Source organism: Zootoca vivipara, chromosome 17, assembly GCF_963506605.1.
Source record: "Zootoca vivipara chromosome 17, rZooViv1.1, whole genome shotgun sequence".
NCBI classification, from domain to species: domain Eukaryota; kingdom Metazoa; phylum Chordata; class Lepidosauria; order Squamata; family Lacertidae; genus Zootoca; species Zootoca vivipara.
The window spans coordinates 23834796-23851467 of record NC_083292.1 but is presented as its reverse complement, the minus strand read 5'-3'; the positions used below and the strand labels follow the sequence as shown (position 1 = coordinate 23851467).

Here is a 16672-nt window from a genome sequence, read left to right as displayed (position 1 = left end):
AAAGTGGAGCAGATTTCATTTTTGGATTTTCCAAGGACGGGGAATCTCCAGATTTAGCAGGATAAAGTTGGGGACAGCAGCTGTTTTCAGTGCCAGTTGTATGGACAATTGGGAATTAAAGAAAGGACGGAGGGGTCCACATTAAGCTGGGGTGTGGATGGGTCCTGAGTTCTTCTGCAAAATGACTCAGAAATAGCTGGAAACTCCCCTAGGAGGCGAGAGATGTTTTGGGAAAGGAGCAAACTTTCCTCTCCAGACTGCAGCTTGAGTGAGACTACTACAGGATAGACGGAGAGGTTTGAAGCTGTTTGTGCTCCGTAAACCAAGTTACCGGTACATCTTAGTAGTTGGGGGGGGGGCTAGTTTCCTCTCCATAGAGCAGCCTCCCCCAACCTGGGAAGACTACAACTCCCATCAACCCTAGCTGGTACTGTATAGACAAAGGTCATGGATATTGGAAGCCACTGTGAGAAAAAGCCACTGTGTTCAAAACATCTGCCCGACCAGGTTGGGGTCATCTGCCCTAAAGAGCAGGTGACTTTGTAACACCATGTACCTTAATGTAAGCACAATCCTTTCTGCATATTTGTAAATACATCCAAATATTACGAAACACCAATAAGCCCAGTGGTATCTGATGCCCCTTGGAATCAGTATGGTTTACTAAGAAGTCATGGCAGGAGTGGCCAAATCGTGGTTCTCTCTTTGTGAAGAAACAGCAGACACTTAAACACTGCAGTTTTTATTCATTTATTTTAGAAAAACACAATTCATTAAAACAACAACAGATCGCTAAACAACAGTGTATAACGGCAGCAATCATTGCAGCTCAATTAATACGTAGCACCAAAGTGCCTTACTTTGTTTCAGAAGGGGGTCTCAGCTATCACCATTTCTAATGTAATAATAATAATAATAATAATAATAATAATAATAATAATAATTTATTATTTATACCCCGCCCATCTGGCTGGGTTTCCCCAGCCACTCTGGGCAGCTTCCAACAGAAAAATAAAACACAATAGTCTATTAAACATTAAAAGCCTCCCTGAACAGGGCTGCCTTCAGATGTCTTCTAAAAGTCTGGTAGTTGTTTTCCTCTTTGACATCTGTTGGGAGGGCGTTCCACAGGGCAGGCGCCACCACCGAGAAGGCCCTCTGCCTAGTTCCCTGCAACTTGGCTTCTCGCAATGAGGGAACTGCCAGACGGCCCTCAGTGCTGGACCTCAGTGTCCGGGCAGAATTATGGAGGTGGAGACGCATGTGGGTTCATGCGAAAGAAGCTGTACATTATTCAGCAGCAAGCTTTATTCCCTGCTAAGTATGTACAGAATTTATTGAAAGGTGCCACACAGGATGCTTAACAGAGGGCATAGCCAGGACCCATGATGAGTTGTGCCAAATACAAAAGTGTCCTGGCTTGATAATCTGAATTAAATCATAGCTATCTCCAATTCCCTTGCCCTATGCAGCCCTACTCAGAAGGAAGACAACATCGGATGTGATATGATTCCCCTTAAATAAGTATGCAGAGAGGTATGGGTTGTTGTTGTTTTTTAAGTACAACAGATCAACACACCTACTGTTCCCGGAAAGCAAGTGAAAGCAATTCCTTTCTGACATTAAGTGTGCTCACAGAGAGACACAGAGCAGAGGGCACTCCCCCCCCCCCCCCGGCAGCTTCTTATCCTCAAGCCACACAACCAGAAGAAGAGTTTTCTTTAAAAATAATTATTTTTATCCAATAAACTACTTCCCCTTCCAGTTGTTAAGAAACTACACAAAAGTGGGAGAGGCATGAAGGAAGGAAGGAAGGAAGGAAGGAAGGAAGGAAGGAAGGAAGGAAGGAAGGAAGGAAGGAAGGATGGAAGGAAGGAAGGAAGGAAGGAAGGAAGGAAGGCTGATGGGGTGGAAGTAAAGGGCAGCTTCAAGAGGCCTGGGGAGGCTGCATAACCTGGGAGAGGGGCTGTGCTGCTCACCTGTATTGGGTATACCCCAATCAGAAAACTGAGGTTCAGTATGAGAAGGAAACCTCAAAAGGCATTTTTTGCAGAGGGGCAAGCTGCTCACAGAAGCTGCCTCAACTCGTCCCAGGAAGAGAGAGCTGTATTGACTGGTCGCCCTTTTAACTTTAAAGGTAAAGAGGACCCCTGACCGTTAGGTCCAATCGCGGACGACTCTGGAGTTGCGGCGCTCGTCTCGCTTTACTGGCCGGGGGATCCGGCGTACAGCTTCTGGGTCATGTGGCCAGCATGACTAAGCCGCTTCTGGCGAACCAGAGCAGCGCACGGAAACACCGTTTACCTTCCCACAGGAGTGGTACCTATTTATCTACTTGCACTTGGAGGTGCTTTCGAACTGCTAGGTTGGCAGGAGCTGGGACTGAGCAATGGGAGCTCACCCCGTCGCGGGGATTCATGACCAGCAAGCCCTAGGCTCAGTGGTTTAACCCACAGCGCCATCCTTTTAACTTTAGGCTTCCTATAAAGCAGGCATGTCTCATACCTCACCCTTCTTTATCCACTTTGCCAGCAGTGGCTTCCTTCCCCTTCCTCGTGGATGTGGACCCTAACGGGTTAACCACAGACAGCTCCTCGGTGGTGGTGATGCTGCGCTAGGGAGGGGGGCCCATTGTCTGGCATCTGCAAGGGGGCCTTGCAGCTTTATGGAGATGGGGGTTAGGGAGGTCAAGGCAGGCGCGTGTCTGTGCTTTTCAGACACACTCCCTTGTGTTCCTGGGGGGGGAGGGATGCTGCAAATCTCAATGTGCCAGGAGGCCTGGCCTGGCCTGCCCCCACCCCTAGGGAGCAGGGGGCAAGGTTGCATAAAGGGGGGGAGGGAGGGCGGGTTGTCCCCGCAGTGTGTGCAAAGATCCAAGACCAACTGCGCTTCCTGCATACAATGAGCAAAGGCACAGCTGAAAAATTTGGAAGGACAATTGAAGCCTACTCCCCCTACCCTACCCCACCCCACCCCCATGGCTGCCTGTTTGTGTGTGTGTATGCGCACACACACACACACACACACACACACGGGCACATGTGTTTAGGTGGTGGTTTCTTTCCCCCTTGCCCAATGAATACCTGGGGGTAGCCAAGGGAAGCTTATTTTTTAAAGGAGTGTGCAAAAAAACCAGCAACAACCACAACTGCTTTGAAAAGAATCCCGGAGACATTTCATACAGAGAAACCATGGAAGAGCACATTTGAAGCACATTTGAAGCTGACCCCTGAACTAACCTCTTTCCAGCCCTGGGAGGAGTGTGGGTACCTACACACTGCAGCTGACACACTAATGTGTCATGACACACAGTTTGGAAAGCTCTGATCTAGAGGGCACCTTGCTGGCTTCCCCTATCATCCTTCTCCATCCTGGTGTTCTCCATCCTTCTCCTCCAGGTGTTCTGGACTGGAACTCCCACTGGAAATTTGCAGATTGGGGAAGACCATCAAGTGCATAACATATTTGGAGCCTCAGCTAGAGATGCAAAGGATTGAACTGGGATCTCATGCATGCAGAACTGGGCTGTACCAGTGGAAAACTGCAGGGAGAAGCCAGCCTCCATCTCTGCAGTGGTGCAAGTGTTCAGTGTCCCCGTTCTCCCTCCCCCATGGATTTTCATGCTCAGCTACATATATGCAATGCTCAGAGGCTCCAGGTCAGCACCCCCCCCCAATGCTTACAGCCACCTTCATTTACAGTATTTAGCAGGCAGTGTGTGCTAAATATTGGAATGAATCTACACAGAACATGCTGCCCCTCCTACACAGACCTGGCCCCACCAACAGATGACAGTGGCGGATGGTAGGCCGCCCTAGATGATGTATCTTGGTCTGGGCAGGGGGGAGGGCAGGGGTAGGGGAGCTGGAGGGCTCTGAAAGGCTAGCATGAGCACTTTGTGCTTCTTCCCTCCCAAGATGGCAAGAGAAGGGAACTGACAGAAGTGTTGTGCCCCTCCCAGGAGGACCACAAACAAAGCTTCAGCGGCCACTTACAAGTTCCCTCCAGGAAGCGAGGTCATGAATTTACAGTTATAGACTGGTACACGTCCACCACTGCTACCCACAGACAAATATTGCTGTGTTTATTAATATCTCTTTGGGAGTTCAGTGGCAAAGCACCTGCTTTGCATTCAGAAGATCCTAGGTTCAATCCCTTGATAGTGATTGGGGGGAGGGGGGTGTTCATTTCCTTCCGGAGAGTTGCTGCTCTCTGTTAGAGTAGGTACAGTATGTATAAAACAGCTTCCTATCTCCACCATGCTCCACTCCAAGCAGCTGGGTTTGTCCCAAGGACTTGCTTTCAGTGGCACATTTCAACCTGCAAAACATGCCCTCCAATAAAATATATTTATTAAAATGCTTTTGATCACATGCAGAGTGCCCTTTCCTCTGCTACAGAGAAAAGTAGCTTGTGTAAGCAATAAATGCTGGAGCAGAGGGTGCTTCTCACATTGGGGGAACTTTCAGTCATGCTAACTCATGTGTTTTTGATACGGTATGTTTGTCTGACTGAATGTGCATATGTGTGATTATATAGGGGAAAGAGAGGTCTGGAGGTAGGGGTGCCAACTTGAATAAAATATTGGAGGGGGCAGGTAAGCCCCACCCCGCATAATTGATCACATGACATGGCACACACTTGCACACACACACACACTATTTGAATGGCAATGCCCATCAGCTTTGGGGGCAGCCCCCTTAAATATTTTATTGGGGAAGCAAAGGGACCTCAGCCCCTAGGAGTTGGCTCCTATGTCTGGGGGAGAGAATCATGTAGATAAAGATAAGGCATGTATGCAGCAAGGGTCCCTTACCTCCTGGTTGTCAGCAGTGAAGCTGAAATAGAAAATGGGATTCATGACCCAAAGGTGGCATCGTTTTAAAGGCACTTTACCTACCGGCACTGTCAAATAGCAGTTGTAGGGTTGATGTGAACTTGCTCCAAGCCACCGAGGAGAGCTGGGCCCTCCAGCCAAATAAATTCATACACCCTTAACTAAACCTCCTCTTCTCCGGCCGTTCCTTTCAGTAGTGTATGAAAAAACGGGGTTTGCAGGCTTAACTGGGATTTGCCCCGCTGTCTCTTGTTCGTCTTTCTTGCCTTTCCAAAAAGGCCCAGCAAAGGGTTAACCTTCCACCAGACCCCCGCCCGCCCGCCCGCCCGCCCGCCCTGCCTGGCCCGTTGATGCTGTCAGCCTCCCTGGGGGATCAGCCCGCAGCCCACCCCCCCTTTTGTGGCGGCCCGGCGTGTGCCACCCCTTGCCCCCAATCTGCATAATGGCAGGGCCCACGCGCCAGGGCCAGTGCTCCCATCTGCCGCTCGCCCTCACGGGACTCGCAGCCACGCAACCAGCGCAGCGCCCATTGGCTGCCCCACACCAGCCATCTGCAGCCTCCAGCCCGCACAATAGGCGCCCGGGTCTTTATAGAGGGGGGCAGCCGCCGTGCTTACAGAGGCCAGCTGGCTCCGCGCTGAAGACACGACGACGGGCACGGGCAAGAGACGCCGACTCCGCCACCACCAGCAGCAGACCCAGCTAACAAAAGCCTGGGCGGACGCGCCAAGCGGGAGAGCCCCTGCGCCAAGTTTGGAAGCCTCTCCTCTTGCAGGGCCCGCAAAGCAGCAACAGGTGCCAACAGCAGCCCCCTCGACGTGCACCGCCGTGCCAGGCCTCTGGTGCCCAAAGGCTAAGAGCCAGCGCCCTTCTCAGCCCTCTTTCGAGTGCCCCAAGATGCCCCGGGGGTTCCTGGTGAAGAGGACGCGTCGAGAAGCGCCCATCTCCTATCGGATCCGAACCCCGCAGAAGGAGATGGACGGCGGCGGGGTGCCGTCGGGCGTGCTGCTCCCCAGCGGGGTCTTGCCCTTGCTCTCCTCCGCCCCAAGGAAGCTGTCCCGGGCCGGGGGGCTGCCAGACTGCCCGGCCCCAGGGCCCGGCCCCTTGCGCCTAGTAGGAAGCGCCGCGACGCTGGGCAGCTGTCTGGAGCGAGGGGGCCTCCATTCAGGATCGCCGGCCCCTGGCGCGTCCGCCCCGACGTGCGCCTCGCAGGCTCCGGGCACCGGGTCGGCCTGCGCGCCGTCGGCTAGGCAGCCCAGCGCCCTGGCGCCCGCGAAGAGGGCCGGCGGCGGCGGCGCAGCCCCTGCCCGAGGGGCGGTGGTGCTGCTGGGCGCCTTCGTGTGCCAGCTGTGCCAGGAGTCCTACCCCGGCCCGTTGGCTCTGGCGCAACACTGCTGCTCCCGCATCGCCCGCGTCGAGTACCGCTGCCACGAGTGCAGCAAGGCCTTCAGCTGCCCGGCCAACCTAGCTTCCCACCGCCGCTGGCACAAGCCCCGGGGCGGAGGCGGCGGGCACGCGGGTGGCACCACCAAGGAGAACGAGAGCCCCGAGCCTGGCAACGCCCCCAGGGGGACCCTGCCCCACCCCGGCGCCGCCGAAGGGAGCTACTGCTGCTCGCATTGCCCCAAGCGCTTCCGCCGCCGGGCCTACCTTTGCAAGCACTTGGCTCTGCACAGCGCCGGAGGGCAGGTGCTGTCCGAAAGCCAGTGCCTCCACGGCAATCTCGCCCCTTGGCCGAAGAAACCCTTTGAAGAAACCCCGCCAGGACCGGGATCGAGGACGCCCTCTCAGGGACTGGGAGTGCTGAGAAGAGTGGGGGGAGCATTGCCAAGACCTGGCCCCACAGGCCCCTGCCCCCAGCTGTTCGGATTGGGGAGCCAGGGCTAGCCAGGCACCCGTGTTGTGCCACCCACCGTTCTCCATCACCCGCAGTCTGCAGGACAGAAAACGAACTTCTGTGTGATCCTAAGGCTGGCACCTTTTCTCAGTGATTTTTCTGTGTGACTCTGAAGCTGCTATGGGGGGGGGGGCTAAATGTATTATTTGTTGGGACCCAGAATGCAGAACCTCTGTTGCACTTCACAACGGATTCTTGCATGGACCCTGAACTAAGATCTGTGGCACCAGATTACAAAGACAATCTCGACTTTCTCAGTTCCCAGCTTCCAGTTGAAACTGTGCAGTGAGAATGGCAGTTCCCGGCATGTACAGCCTCCCCAAGAACAGACTGAAATGTAAGAGGCATCTCCCAGTGAAGAACTGATCTTCCAGTGTGGTTTTCAGGGTGCAAGGGAATAGGAAGTGGGTATTCGTGAGAATGCCGACAGCTGGAATTTGAGATTGTGATTGTATGTGATAGTAAAGGAAGCGTTTTGAAAAAAAGCAAAAAAGCAAACGTGCCTTGTCTCTCCTCTCTTTCTGTGTAAGAGTTTTGCATTATTGGACACATGGTGTCTCGTTGCCAGAGGTGGTAAACATGCTTGTGAAAACACGTGGCTTTCTTCCAAATGTGTTTGGAATACATTCAGAAACAAATCTGCTGTTTTGATTTAAGATCTGTTAATCCATCCACAATGTCACAGAATCAATGAACATGGGTAAAACTTCATACCTGATGCTTCGGCACATTTAATGAAAACAGATTGTATCCCTTCGGTTTGGTTGCAGATTGGGGAAAGATTTTTTTTTTTTTAAAAAAATGCTTTTCTCCAAGTAAGAAAAGTCATAGTGAGGAACATTCCTGCCTAAGCCTGTTGCTGATGCACTACTTTTCTGCTGACAGGGAGCCTTTTCTTTGCATGGGAGATTGTTCAAAAACACAATCATTCCACGTGTGTTATTCTTGGAAGCACTGTTTGCAGGCATGTCAAACCTGCGGCCCTCCAGATGTTTTGGCCTACAACTCCCATGATCCCTAGCTAGCAGGACCAGTGGTTGGGGAAGATGGGAATTGTAGGCCAAAACATCTGGAGGGCCGCAGGTTTGACATGCCTGGTTTAGAGCCTCAGGACTCTGCCACCTTGCATGTGTAAACTGGGCTTGAGTTAGGAGAAATATGCACTTATCCATAAAATAGAGCAGCACTTTCACAAATCTGGGAAGCCCATTCAAATTATTCTACCCCAGTAAGCACAGTAAGGTTCATCAGAGCACCTTTGACTTGCTCTGCAAAGGATGATGCTCCCTTTAGCCCATCAGACAGTTTGTAATTACACCATCCTTGCTGCTGAACAATGGTGTGTGCACAAACCGGAGTGTGTGTGTTCTTCGTGTGTTTAACACACTGTCATTGGGTTGCATGTGTCTTCCTACACCTCCAGCCTCCCCCATAGCACCACCCACAAGCTGGCTGGTGTCCTACGGGGGGGGGGGGGAGTAGGTCCCTCCCTCCTTTGCCTTGTTTGAAAGACCTTTGCTCGTTATGAGGGGGGAAGAGGTGGAAAGTCCCTCTTCATATGCTCAATATTGGTCATGATTTCAGAGTTTTAAAAAATGGCCCCAGAACTTTTCTAACGGCAAAGGATACTCTGAACTTGGGAAAGGGAGAGCACAGCCCTTATTTTGGCTCTCTCTTTTAATGTAAACTACTGTGTGTGTGTGTGTGTGTGTGTGTGTGTGTGTGTGTGTGTTTACTCAGCAGTATGGCATGCTGTCTGCACTTGCTCAGGGGCACCCTCTTGTTTATTATCACTTCGCTAACCCCTGGCATTAGAAAAAGGTTACTGCTTGGATCAGGCTGATAGCTCGTTACGAATCCTCGACAGAATGTACTTTGTAAATGTACAGCTTGTCCCTTCAAGCTCAGGGCAAAGTCGTGAAAGGGGCATGAAGGCCCTCTCTCTCACACAGATACATACGCTCTCCGAAAGGGTGTTCCTTTCCCACAAGCATTCTTCACCAGTGACATTTCATAGAAGAATGCCAACTGTGACCCTTTATGATTATAGTGTGTGCCATAAAGAGAAGGGCAGCCCTCACGCAGTCCAGGTGAGCCCATCCTCAGGAGTGGCCCTCTGTGGGCACAAGTGGAACTTCATCTAAGCAAACGCTGAGGTTCCGAGAAAGCTGACCACATCACACACTTAAATGGGCAAGGATCCTAAACCTCAGAAGCAGCTGCCTCCTCTTTGATCTGCTGAGTTCGCCCCTTTCATTCACGCTACAGTCTGAGGCGATGTGTGTTAAGCCACATCTTTTTAAGCCACTCCACTTTTTTCTTGGCGAAAGGACCTGCAAAGTCTTTGGCAGCTGCTGGACTCTTCCAACGGGCACAACAAAGATCTGTGCAGGCCGGAATCTTGCATACTTTATCCACTTACAAAACGTGGTCTTTATCAAAAGCGCTGCTGTGCATGAAAAGTAGCCTCACCCCCATGCTTTAAAACAAAACAAAAGACACACAATGGCAATACACAAAATAAAGCTGCGGGTTGCACACAGATATGCTGCTGTGTTGACATGAAACATGCTCAGAGGGAGCTGCTGACAATAGAAGGTTGACACACACTGCAGGCTGCTGACAATAGAAGGTTGACACACACTGCAGCCACTGAGAGGAAAGACACATTTTGCATGAGGGCTGGCGGGTGGGAGCCCCATCCATAGGGCATGAAGATAGGCAGAACAGACCTTGGCAAAGAAAAAGCAGTACTGGGGAGACAAGGTGACTGAGGACTAGCAGAAAGAGGACCCAGGAAGAAGGTAGAGCAAAGAACAGAGAGACAGAGGGGCTAAGCAGAAAGGAAGAGAACAAGCCATAGCCTGAGAAGAGCAAATGGGTAGAGGGAGCAGAAGGGAAAACACTAAAGAGGTCAGAGAGCAGGACGGGAGGGCGGATGAAGGACTCACCCAGGCAGAGTCCATTATATTGATTATGAAATGTCCTCAGCCAAACCTAAGATTTAGCCCACTTAATTATATAGCAAGCAAGGAAGGAACAAAACCACTAACTGCAAGTCTCCTAAAAGGAGCGAGTCTGGACAAGCAAGGAAGTGGCCTCTGTTCTCCATCCGGAAGCAAACTACCCGGAATTATAGGGAGCATTAGCTCTGATATCAGCGTATATGGGTGGGTGGAGAGAACACAAAAGGAGAAAAGCGAGTTAAAACGGAGGGGGCAGCTCATCTAGATGGAATCACAGAAACCGTGCCCCCCACTTCCTCCCCTCGGCTTAACCAGCAGCGTGCGCACACGCACACCTACCCACACACCACCCCTTGTTTTTCCAGGCTCCCCATTTCCCCAAAACTTGCCAGCAAAGACGACAAAGGAGCCCACGGCATGTGGCTGCAGACCAAAGACTTTATTGCACAAGGAGGGCCACGGCTAGTCTGTACATTCAGTTCAAATCCAGGCAGGAGGCTGGGGTGGGGCAGACAGACGGGCAACAAGATTCCCCACCTCCCCTCGCCTCTCTTAACCTTGGTCCAAGGAGGAAGGAAGGAAAAATATGTACAGGACACACAGACACAAAACGGCACAGGGGGAGAAGGGTGCCCCACCTCCTCTTGCTTCTCAAGGTGGGGAGGGCCAAGATCAGGATAGCCAACGAGCTGCCCTCTGGATCTTGCTGGGACTCTCAGCTCCAACCAGCCTGAGTCAGCATGGCCAATAGTCAGGGAAGGTGTGAGTCCGCCACAACCGGAGGGCGTCACGTTGGCTACACCTGGCAGAATTGAAGGAGGGGGGAGCAATGGGTAGCACCACTGGAGGCGGTGAGATAAAACTGCAAGCTGGATTGTCTTGCCCCCACCTAGGAAGAATCTGTGATGGGTTACAAGAAGAGGTGGAAATGAGGACCACAAAGGGCAAGGAGGGAGCAGGGCTTGTGTCACAGCTTTCAAAAACTTCACAGTTAACGGGCATGCGGGCCAAGGCCTCCATCAGGCAGGAAGCCCCCTGTGCAGTCCCAAATCAGTGCTGGGATGGGTTGGGGGGAGGAGGAGGGAGGGAGGGAGGGAATGGAGGCAGCAAGGGAAGGTTTGCTCAATCCTTCTCCCTCCAGCACCACCACTGTACACACCTCTGCCCAGGGCAAATCGTCAGCCTGGGCATGTCACACTCTCCCCTTCCTCAAAGGCGATCTGCAGTTATTGCCTGGTGAATTTATTTTACTTTATTTTGTCCGATGGAACCACAAGGGTGGCATTTCCACGGGGGCTGGTGGCAAGAAAAGTCCAGGGTCCAAAATCGTAATTCAGTTTAAAAAAAATAAAAAAAGATGCTCAACAACACAACCATTCCCACCCCTAACCCCACCCTGGAGAGGAGGCTTATATGGCTCCAAACTAAGGTTACAGGCTGGTGCACAAATTAACTAGGGAAGGGGGTTGGGCAGTAGCCCCTGAAAGGAACTGGGTGGCAAGCCTTGGTCGATAGGTGCAACCTCTTCACTAACAGGGGCCCAAAGAGTTCCACCTCACCCAAGGTGGCCAGTTGAGCCCTGTGTCCTTTGGGCCCCCAAACCTCAGTTTTCACCCAACCACCCACCCCCCCATTCTGGGAATATACAACACCCCCCGACAAGTGGTGAGAGCTGTAGCACTAGCCACATCAAAGGCTAGCGGAGGGAGGGCTTAAGCAGGGGGGGGGCACGGAGCATGTTGTAATGGAACAGCCTGTCAAAAGTCTCTGTTGTGCTCCGAGTAAAGTGTGAGAGAGAGCACCAGCTACCCCCTCCTAGGCCCCCAAAGGTGTGAGTGAGGTCAGATGGCCTCAAGGGCAGTGGGGAGGCGTTGGGGGGCCGCCCAGCATCTGTGTGACCTGGCTGAGCTGAGCTGCTGCTGTCTCTGACGCTTCCTTCAAGCGTTGGGTGTTCTCTTGAAGGGTCTGCACTTCCGCCTGCAACGCCGCCTTTTCAGCCTTCTCCTGGAGGACAAACAAGGAAGAAAGGAAACTCAGAAACACATCAGGGGCTCCATCCCATTACACTGGCTTGGTTCTAATCCATCTAGAGCAGGCATCCCCAAACTTCGGCCCTCCAGGTGTTTTGGCCTACAACTCCCATGATCCCTAGCTAACTGGACCAGTGGTCGGGGAAGATGGGAATTGTAGTCCAAAACATCTGGAGGGCCGAAGTTTTGGGATGCCTGATCTAGAGACTGAGGGGACAAGGCTGCTGTTTCTGCAACAATTAAAGCCTGCATCTGACCATATGAAGCCACACACTCGCCGAGGTCCTCAAGAGAGACCCTGTCACATGCCTAGACAGCAGGTCCTGCTGCTGTTGGTGCTGCGTGTCTTCCGGATGATGCTGACTCGCAGCAGGACCTTCTTGATGGTGGGTTCCAATGTTTGGAGCACCCTCCCCAGTGAGGTGCATCTTGTCTTCTGCATTAGTGTAATGTTCCGGAGGAATTTTAAACCGTTCCTTCCACACATTGGAACCCACCACCAAGGCTTTTGATGGCCAAAAGATACTGCTCCCAGCAACCCTGAAATTATTAGCTGATTGTTTAAAAATATGCTCTTAAATGTTTTTTAAAAAAATACATACATACATACATACATACATACATACATACATACATACATACATACATACATTTGTGTATTTAATTGTATTGCTTCACCATTCTGTTGTTTGCTGCCCAGGGCTTCTTTGGGTGAGGATTCAACAAGTAGAATAGGACTTTCAAACAGCCCCACACTAGGCTTTGAAGTGCAAACAATTGGGGCCTCAAAATACAGGTCACCTGATGTCACTATGGCATTAGGTGATTGACAACAAGGTGGCGCTACACACCTGTTAAATTAGGCCCACCAGAGTGGCAAGGGGGAGGGGGATAAGGATGGAACCTGTTGGCTAGAAAATGCTTCCTGAATGACAACTGGACTGATCTGTTCCAGCAAGACTGCTCAGGAGTTCCTTTGGCACCTCGGAGATTAATAAATGCATTGTGGCTGGAGGTTTTGTAGGCAATACCCCACAAACTGCTCTAGTGAGGCCTCATTAATTCAGACATTGCTGAGGAGAAAGTTCCATATGGCATGACTAAAAAATAAACAAGGAAACCCACATCTCTACGAAGGGAGGAAAACCAGACAGTCTGCAATGTCTGAGTTTGGGCAGTGAGTCCTGATAATGACACATACCCGGGGGTGAGGGTGTTATAGGTGGATGCCAAGCTATTTTAAGAGGAAGCCTCCTCCTTTCAGAATGATTTTTAAAGGAAAATGGGAAGGGAAGAATTCATGGTTCACATTCATGAACAAATCTGATGGGCTTTCTGCAGGGCTTGAAGGGGGGGGATGAAGATTATGGGCAGTTCCCTCACAGCAAAGGTTTCATTCTATCTGCATTTATTCATACACAGATAACTCAGGAGCTGAGCAGCCTTTGGGCTTGTGGGACCTACTTGCTTGTTCTACCAGAATCTTGAGGTCTACCAACTAGAATCAGGTGCACAACTGCAGCTCCGGTGGGCGGAAGTACATTAACACTTAAGGGGCAAGGTGCCTTTTGAGCACAAACACAGGCCAGAAATTTGCGTTCAGCATCAGTACAGATGCCAAGTCCACAAGCCCTTTTTCACAAAAACCCAGTCCTGCTTTTTCTCCAAGTTTTCTTTCTCAGCAACCTATTTTTATTTATTTATGGTGGTGGGGTAGTTGTTTTAGTTGTTGCTGTTGTTGGGAATTAAAAACCCTGGCTGATCCCCCATATATCCACCAATAGATCCTGAACTACCTTGTGCTCGTTTGCCCCTGAGATAACAGATATAGCTAAGACCAGGTGGCCAGGTGGGCTTTTTCACAGAACAAGCTGCTGCAGCAGATGTACCCATTTCTCAAGACTGCAGAAGCAGCCAGTGACATGTGCCTCAGGTACAATACCTTGTATGATTTAAAACATGGGAGGAATAAGTCCCATGACGAAATATTGAACGAACTCGGTATCTTTAGTCTGGAGAAGAAAAGACTGAGGAGAATTCTTCAAATACCCAAAGGGCTGTTGCCTACAGGAGAGCAAAGACTCTGGGTGCCTCCAGACTTGAAATTTTGTGGGAGCGATTAAAGTGCACACCAGAACTTGAGATTTGCACAATTAAAGGGGATTAAAGTGCTCTGTTGCCCTAGCACAACAAATCCACTTTAAAAAATAAAATAAAATTTGCAGTTAGGAAAGTGATGGGGAAACACACCCAAAAATGTGGGATGAACAAATGGTGGGAAACCTTCAGCCCATCTAAGCGCCCAGTTTGACCCACAAGGCCATTTTGGGCAAGCTATGCCCACCTGCCCTACACCTGATGTCAAGTGTGGAGCAGGTAAAAACGTGAAAGGGATTTTCTGTCTGAAAAGGGATTTTCTTTGTGCAGTACCTCTAAAGTGCCAACAACCAGCTGAGATCCTGATAACTTGTATCCTCCCCTCCCTGTCAAAAGGGCAGCAGCTGCTCTTTTTTTTTAAGAGTGCAAAGAAAATTTAATGTCATTTTTAGTTTGGCTCTAACTCTGGGAGAATGGGGAATAACTTTTCCAAAGTAAATTTTGCAAAAGCCATGCTGTTCTGATCCTCTGTGCCTCTTACAACCCTGCTCACTACCTCAGTTTGCCACCTCACCTTCTGAAGATCTTCCTGCAGTTTCTTGAGTGTTGATTCCAAATGCAAGACCTTATCAGCAAGGCTGAGAGGAAACTGGGACCTGAAAGAGTTGGAAAAGAAGGGAGAATCAGGGTGGGGAGACACTGACATTAACCATCCTGGCAAATGATTCTTCTCCATGCCCCCATCCCTCACCCCATACATTATCGCCTCCTCTACACTGGCTTCCTGTGCCCTTTGAATCCAGTGCAAGCTCCTTAAGAATAAATCATTTCAAATCATTTAATGGCTTTGCCAACCCCTTTGATTTGTCTTGTCTCTCAAGACAGACGGACCCCAACAACCAACAATGATCTTTGCTCCTCCTGCTCCATTACCCTCAGCGTGCCAAATACCCTCTCCTCCTCCCTCGAAAGATTTGCCCCCTTCCCTCTTATTGCTTGGAAGTGCCTTCCAGAACACCTGTGTGGCATCACTGCTCTCCCTTCAAATCCCTCCTCAAAACCTGCCTTTTCCAATAAAACTTTGGCACAAACCCCTAGTCCACATGCCCAATCTAGGGCCTACCAGGTGTTTTGGACCACAACTCCCATCAGTCCCAGTCTGTCCATTTCATGGCACTGACCCCCTCCCCTTACTGTGTTAACAGGGGTTGATAGGAGCTATGGGCCAACAACATCTGGAGACACCAGGCTGACAAAAGACTACACTGCATAGTAAAGTATTTCTGAGCACATGCAGGCTATGTCCACATGAATACGCAGGAGAATTACCGTATTTTTCCATGTATAACACGCCCCCATATTGGGCATTGAAACATGTCAAAGAGTGCGTGCGGAATGGACCACACAGATGGAAACACTGAAGAGACGCAAAGATATCTTTGCAAGATTTAATAACAACTTCCCAAACATACATGTTACATAGTGTCTATAATTGTCACCCATCCATCCATCAGGGCAGAGTAAGGTACATACTGCACATTATATATCATTCACAACTGCTGACACAGCTAATTACAGTGACTTATCAGTACCTGCTACACAGCTGTAAAAACTGGGTCAGGATATGCACCCTGGCTTTTTAAGTGGTACACATCCTATGGAACAATGAACCCTAACATTTAAACAAACTATTCAACACCCCATGTATAAGACACCCCCTATTTTGGGGGACTCTAAACGAAAAAACCCGGGGGAGATTGCCCAGAGTTGTTGAGCTTTTTTGGGGGTAGGATGACCATAGTTGTAGAGGGGTTTTTTTGGGGGGGGGGATTGCTGAAAATCTCTCACCCGTCTGAGTTACGCAGCCAGTATCATAGCTGCCAAGTTTTCCCTTTTCTCGCGAGGAAGCCTATTCAGCATAAGGGTATTTCCCTTAAAAAATAAGGGTATTTCCCTTAAAAAAAGGGAGAACTTGGCAGCTATGGTCAACACTCACCCGCCCAATAGCCACTTACTATCTCCGGCTAGAGGCAGGAACCAATCTCCCATCCAACCAATGCACTATCCGTGTATAAGATGAGCCTAAATCTTAAACATAATTTAAGAATAAAAAAACCTCGTCTAATACAAAGAAAAGTATGGTATCTGGCCACAAGATTGCAATGCTCTTTTGCAAACAGGAAATGTAGGCATGTGGGGTAGAGGAGCACCTTTATATATAAAACTGGCACCTCTGCCTTCTCTTTTGCTCCCCTCCTTTGTTGTGGTTTCAGACAAATCTAGGATTCTGATGAGGCACTACAAATCCTCCAACGAGGGCTGCGCGATGAAAACCTCACATTTTTATGTAACTAGGAAGATATATATATTTTTGCTATGCCTTGCAGAATCGAGAGAAGAAATTCAGGGAGCTGACAGACAGATGAGATCTCCCCACCATTCAGTTGTACCTCTCCAGCACGCTCAAATCTCTCTTCCCTGCCCCCTTTACACACACACACACACAGAGAGAACTATTTCTTACTCCTCATTGGGTTGCTGCTGGCTCGTGACCCTCTGGACGGTGGTGCACAGGGATTCCCTGCTCTCCAGCACATGCTGCCCTATGGATGGAGAAAGAGGCACAGGTAAGAGATTCAGCCAGAGCAAGAGGAGAGCCCTAGATAGGGGAATGGTCCATAGCTCAGTGGGAGCACTCTGGCTTTGCACAAAGAAGGTCCCAGGTTCAAGCCAGATCTGCTCTAAGGCACCCTCCTGTGTTCCTAGGATGCTACCCTACACTAAGTTCCAATACTTTTGCCACAGCTAGTGCCTGCCTGTTGGTTTGCCCCCCCCCACTCACTCA

At 50.3% G+C, this 16672-nt stretch overlaps 1 protein-coding gene across 3 annotated transcripts in view; it reads right to left on the bottom strand.

Moving 5' to 3' along the window:
* Positions 1 to 11331: 11331 nt before the first annotated feature.
* The window catches only part of SIPA1 (signal-induced proliferation-associated 1), a 40002-nt gene continuing 34661 nt past the window's right edge, over positions 11332 to 16672 (bottom strand). For all 3 annotated transcript variants that reach the window (XM_035098925.2, XM_035098923.2, XM_035098922.2), the window contains exons 14-16: positions 16352 to 16430; positions 14402 to 14483; positions 11332 to 11704 (exon numbers count right to left, since the gene is read on the bottom strand). In XM_035098925.2, the coding sequence (XP_034954816.1) occupies positions 11552 to 11704; positions 14402 to 14483; positions 16352 to 16430 (314 nt within the window). In that variant the 3' untranslated portion in view covers positions 11332 to 11551. The remainder of the gene's footprint in view (positions 11705 to 14401; positions 14484 to 16351; positions 16431 to 16672) is intronic.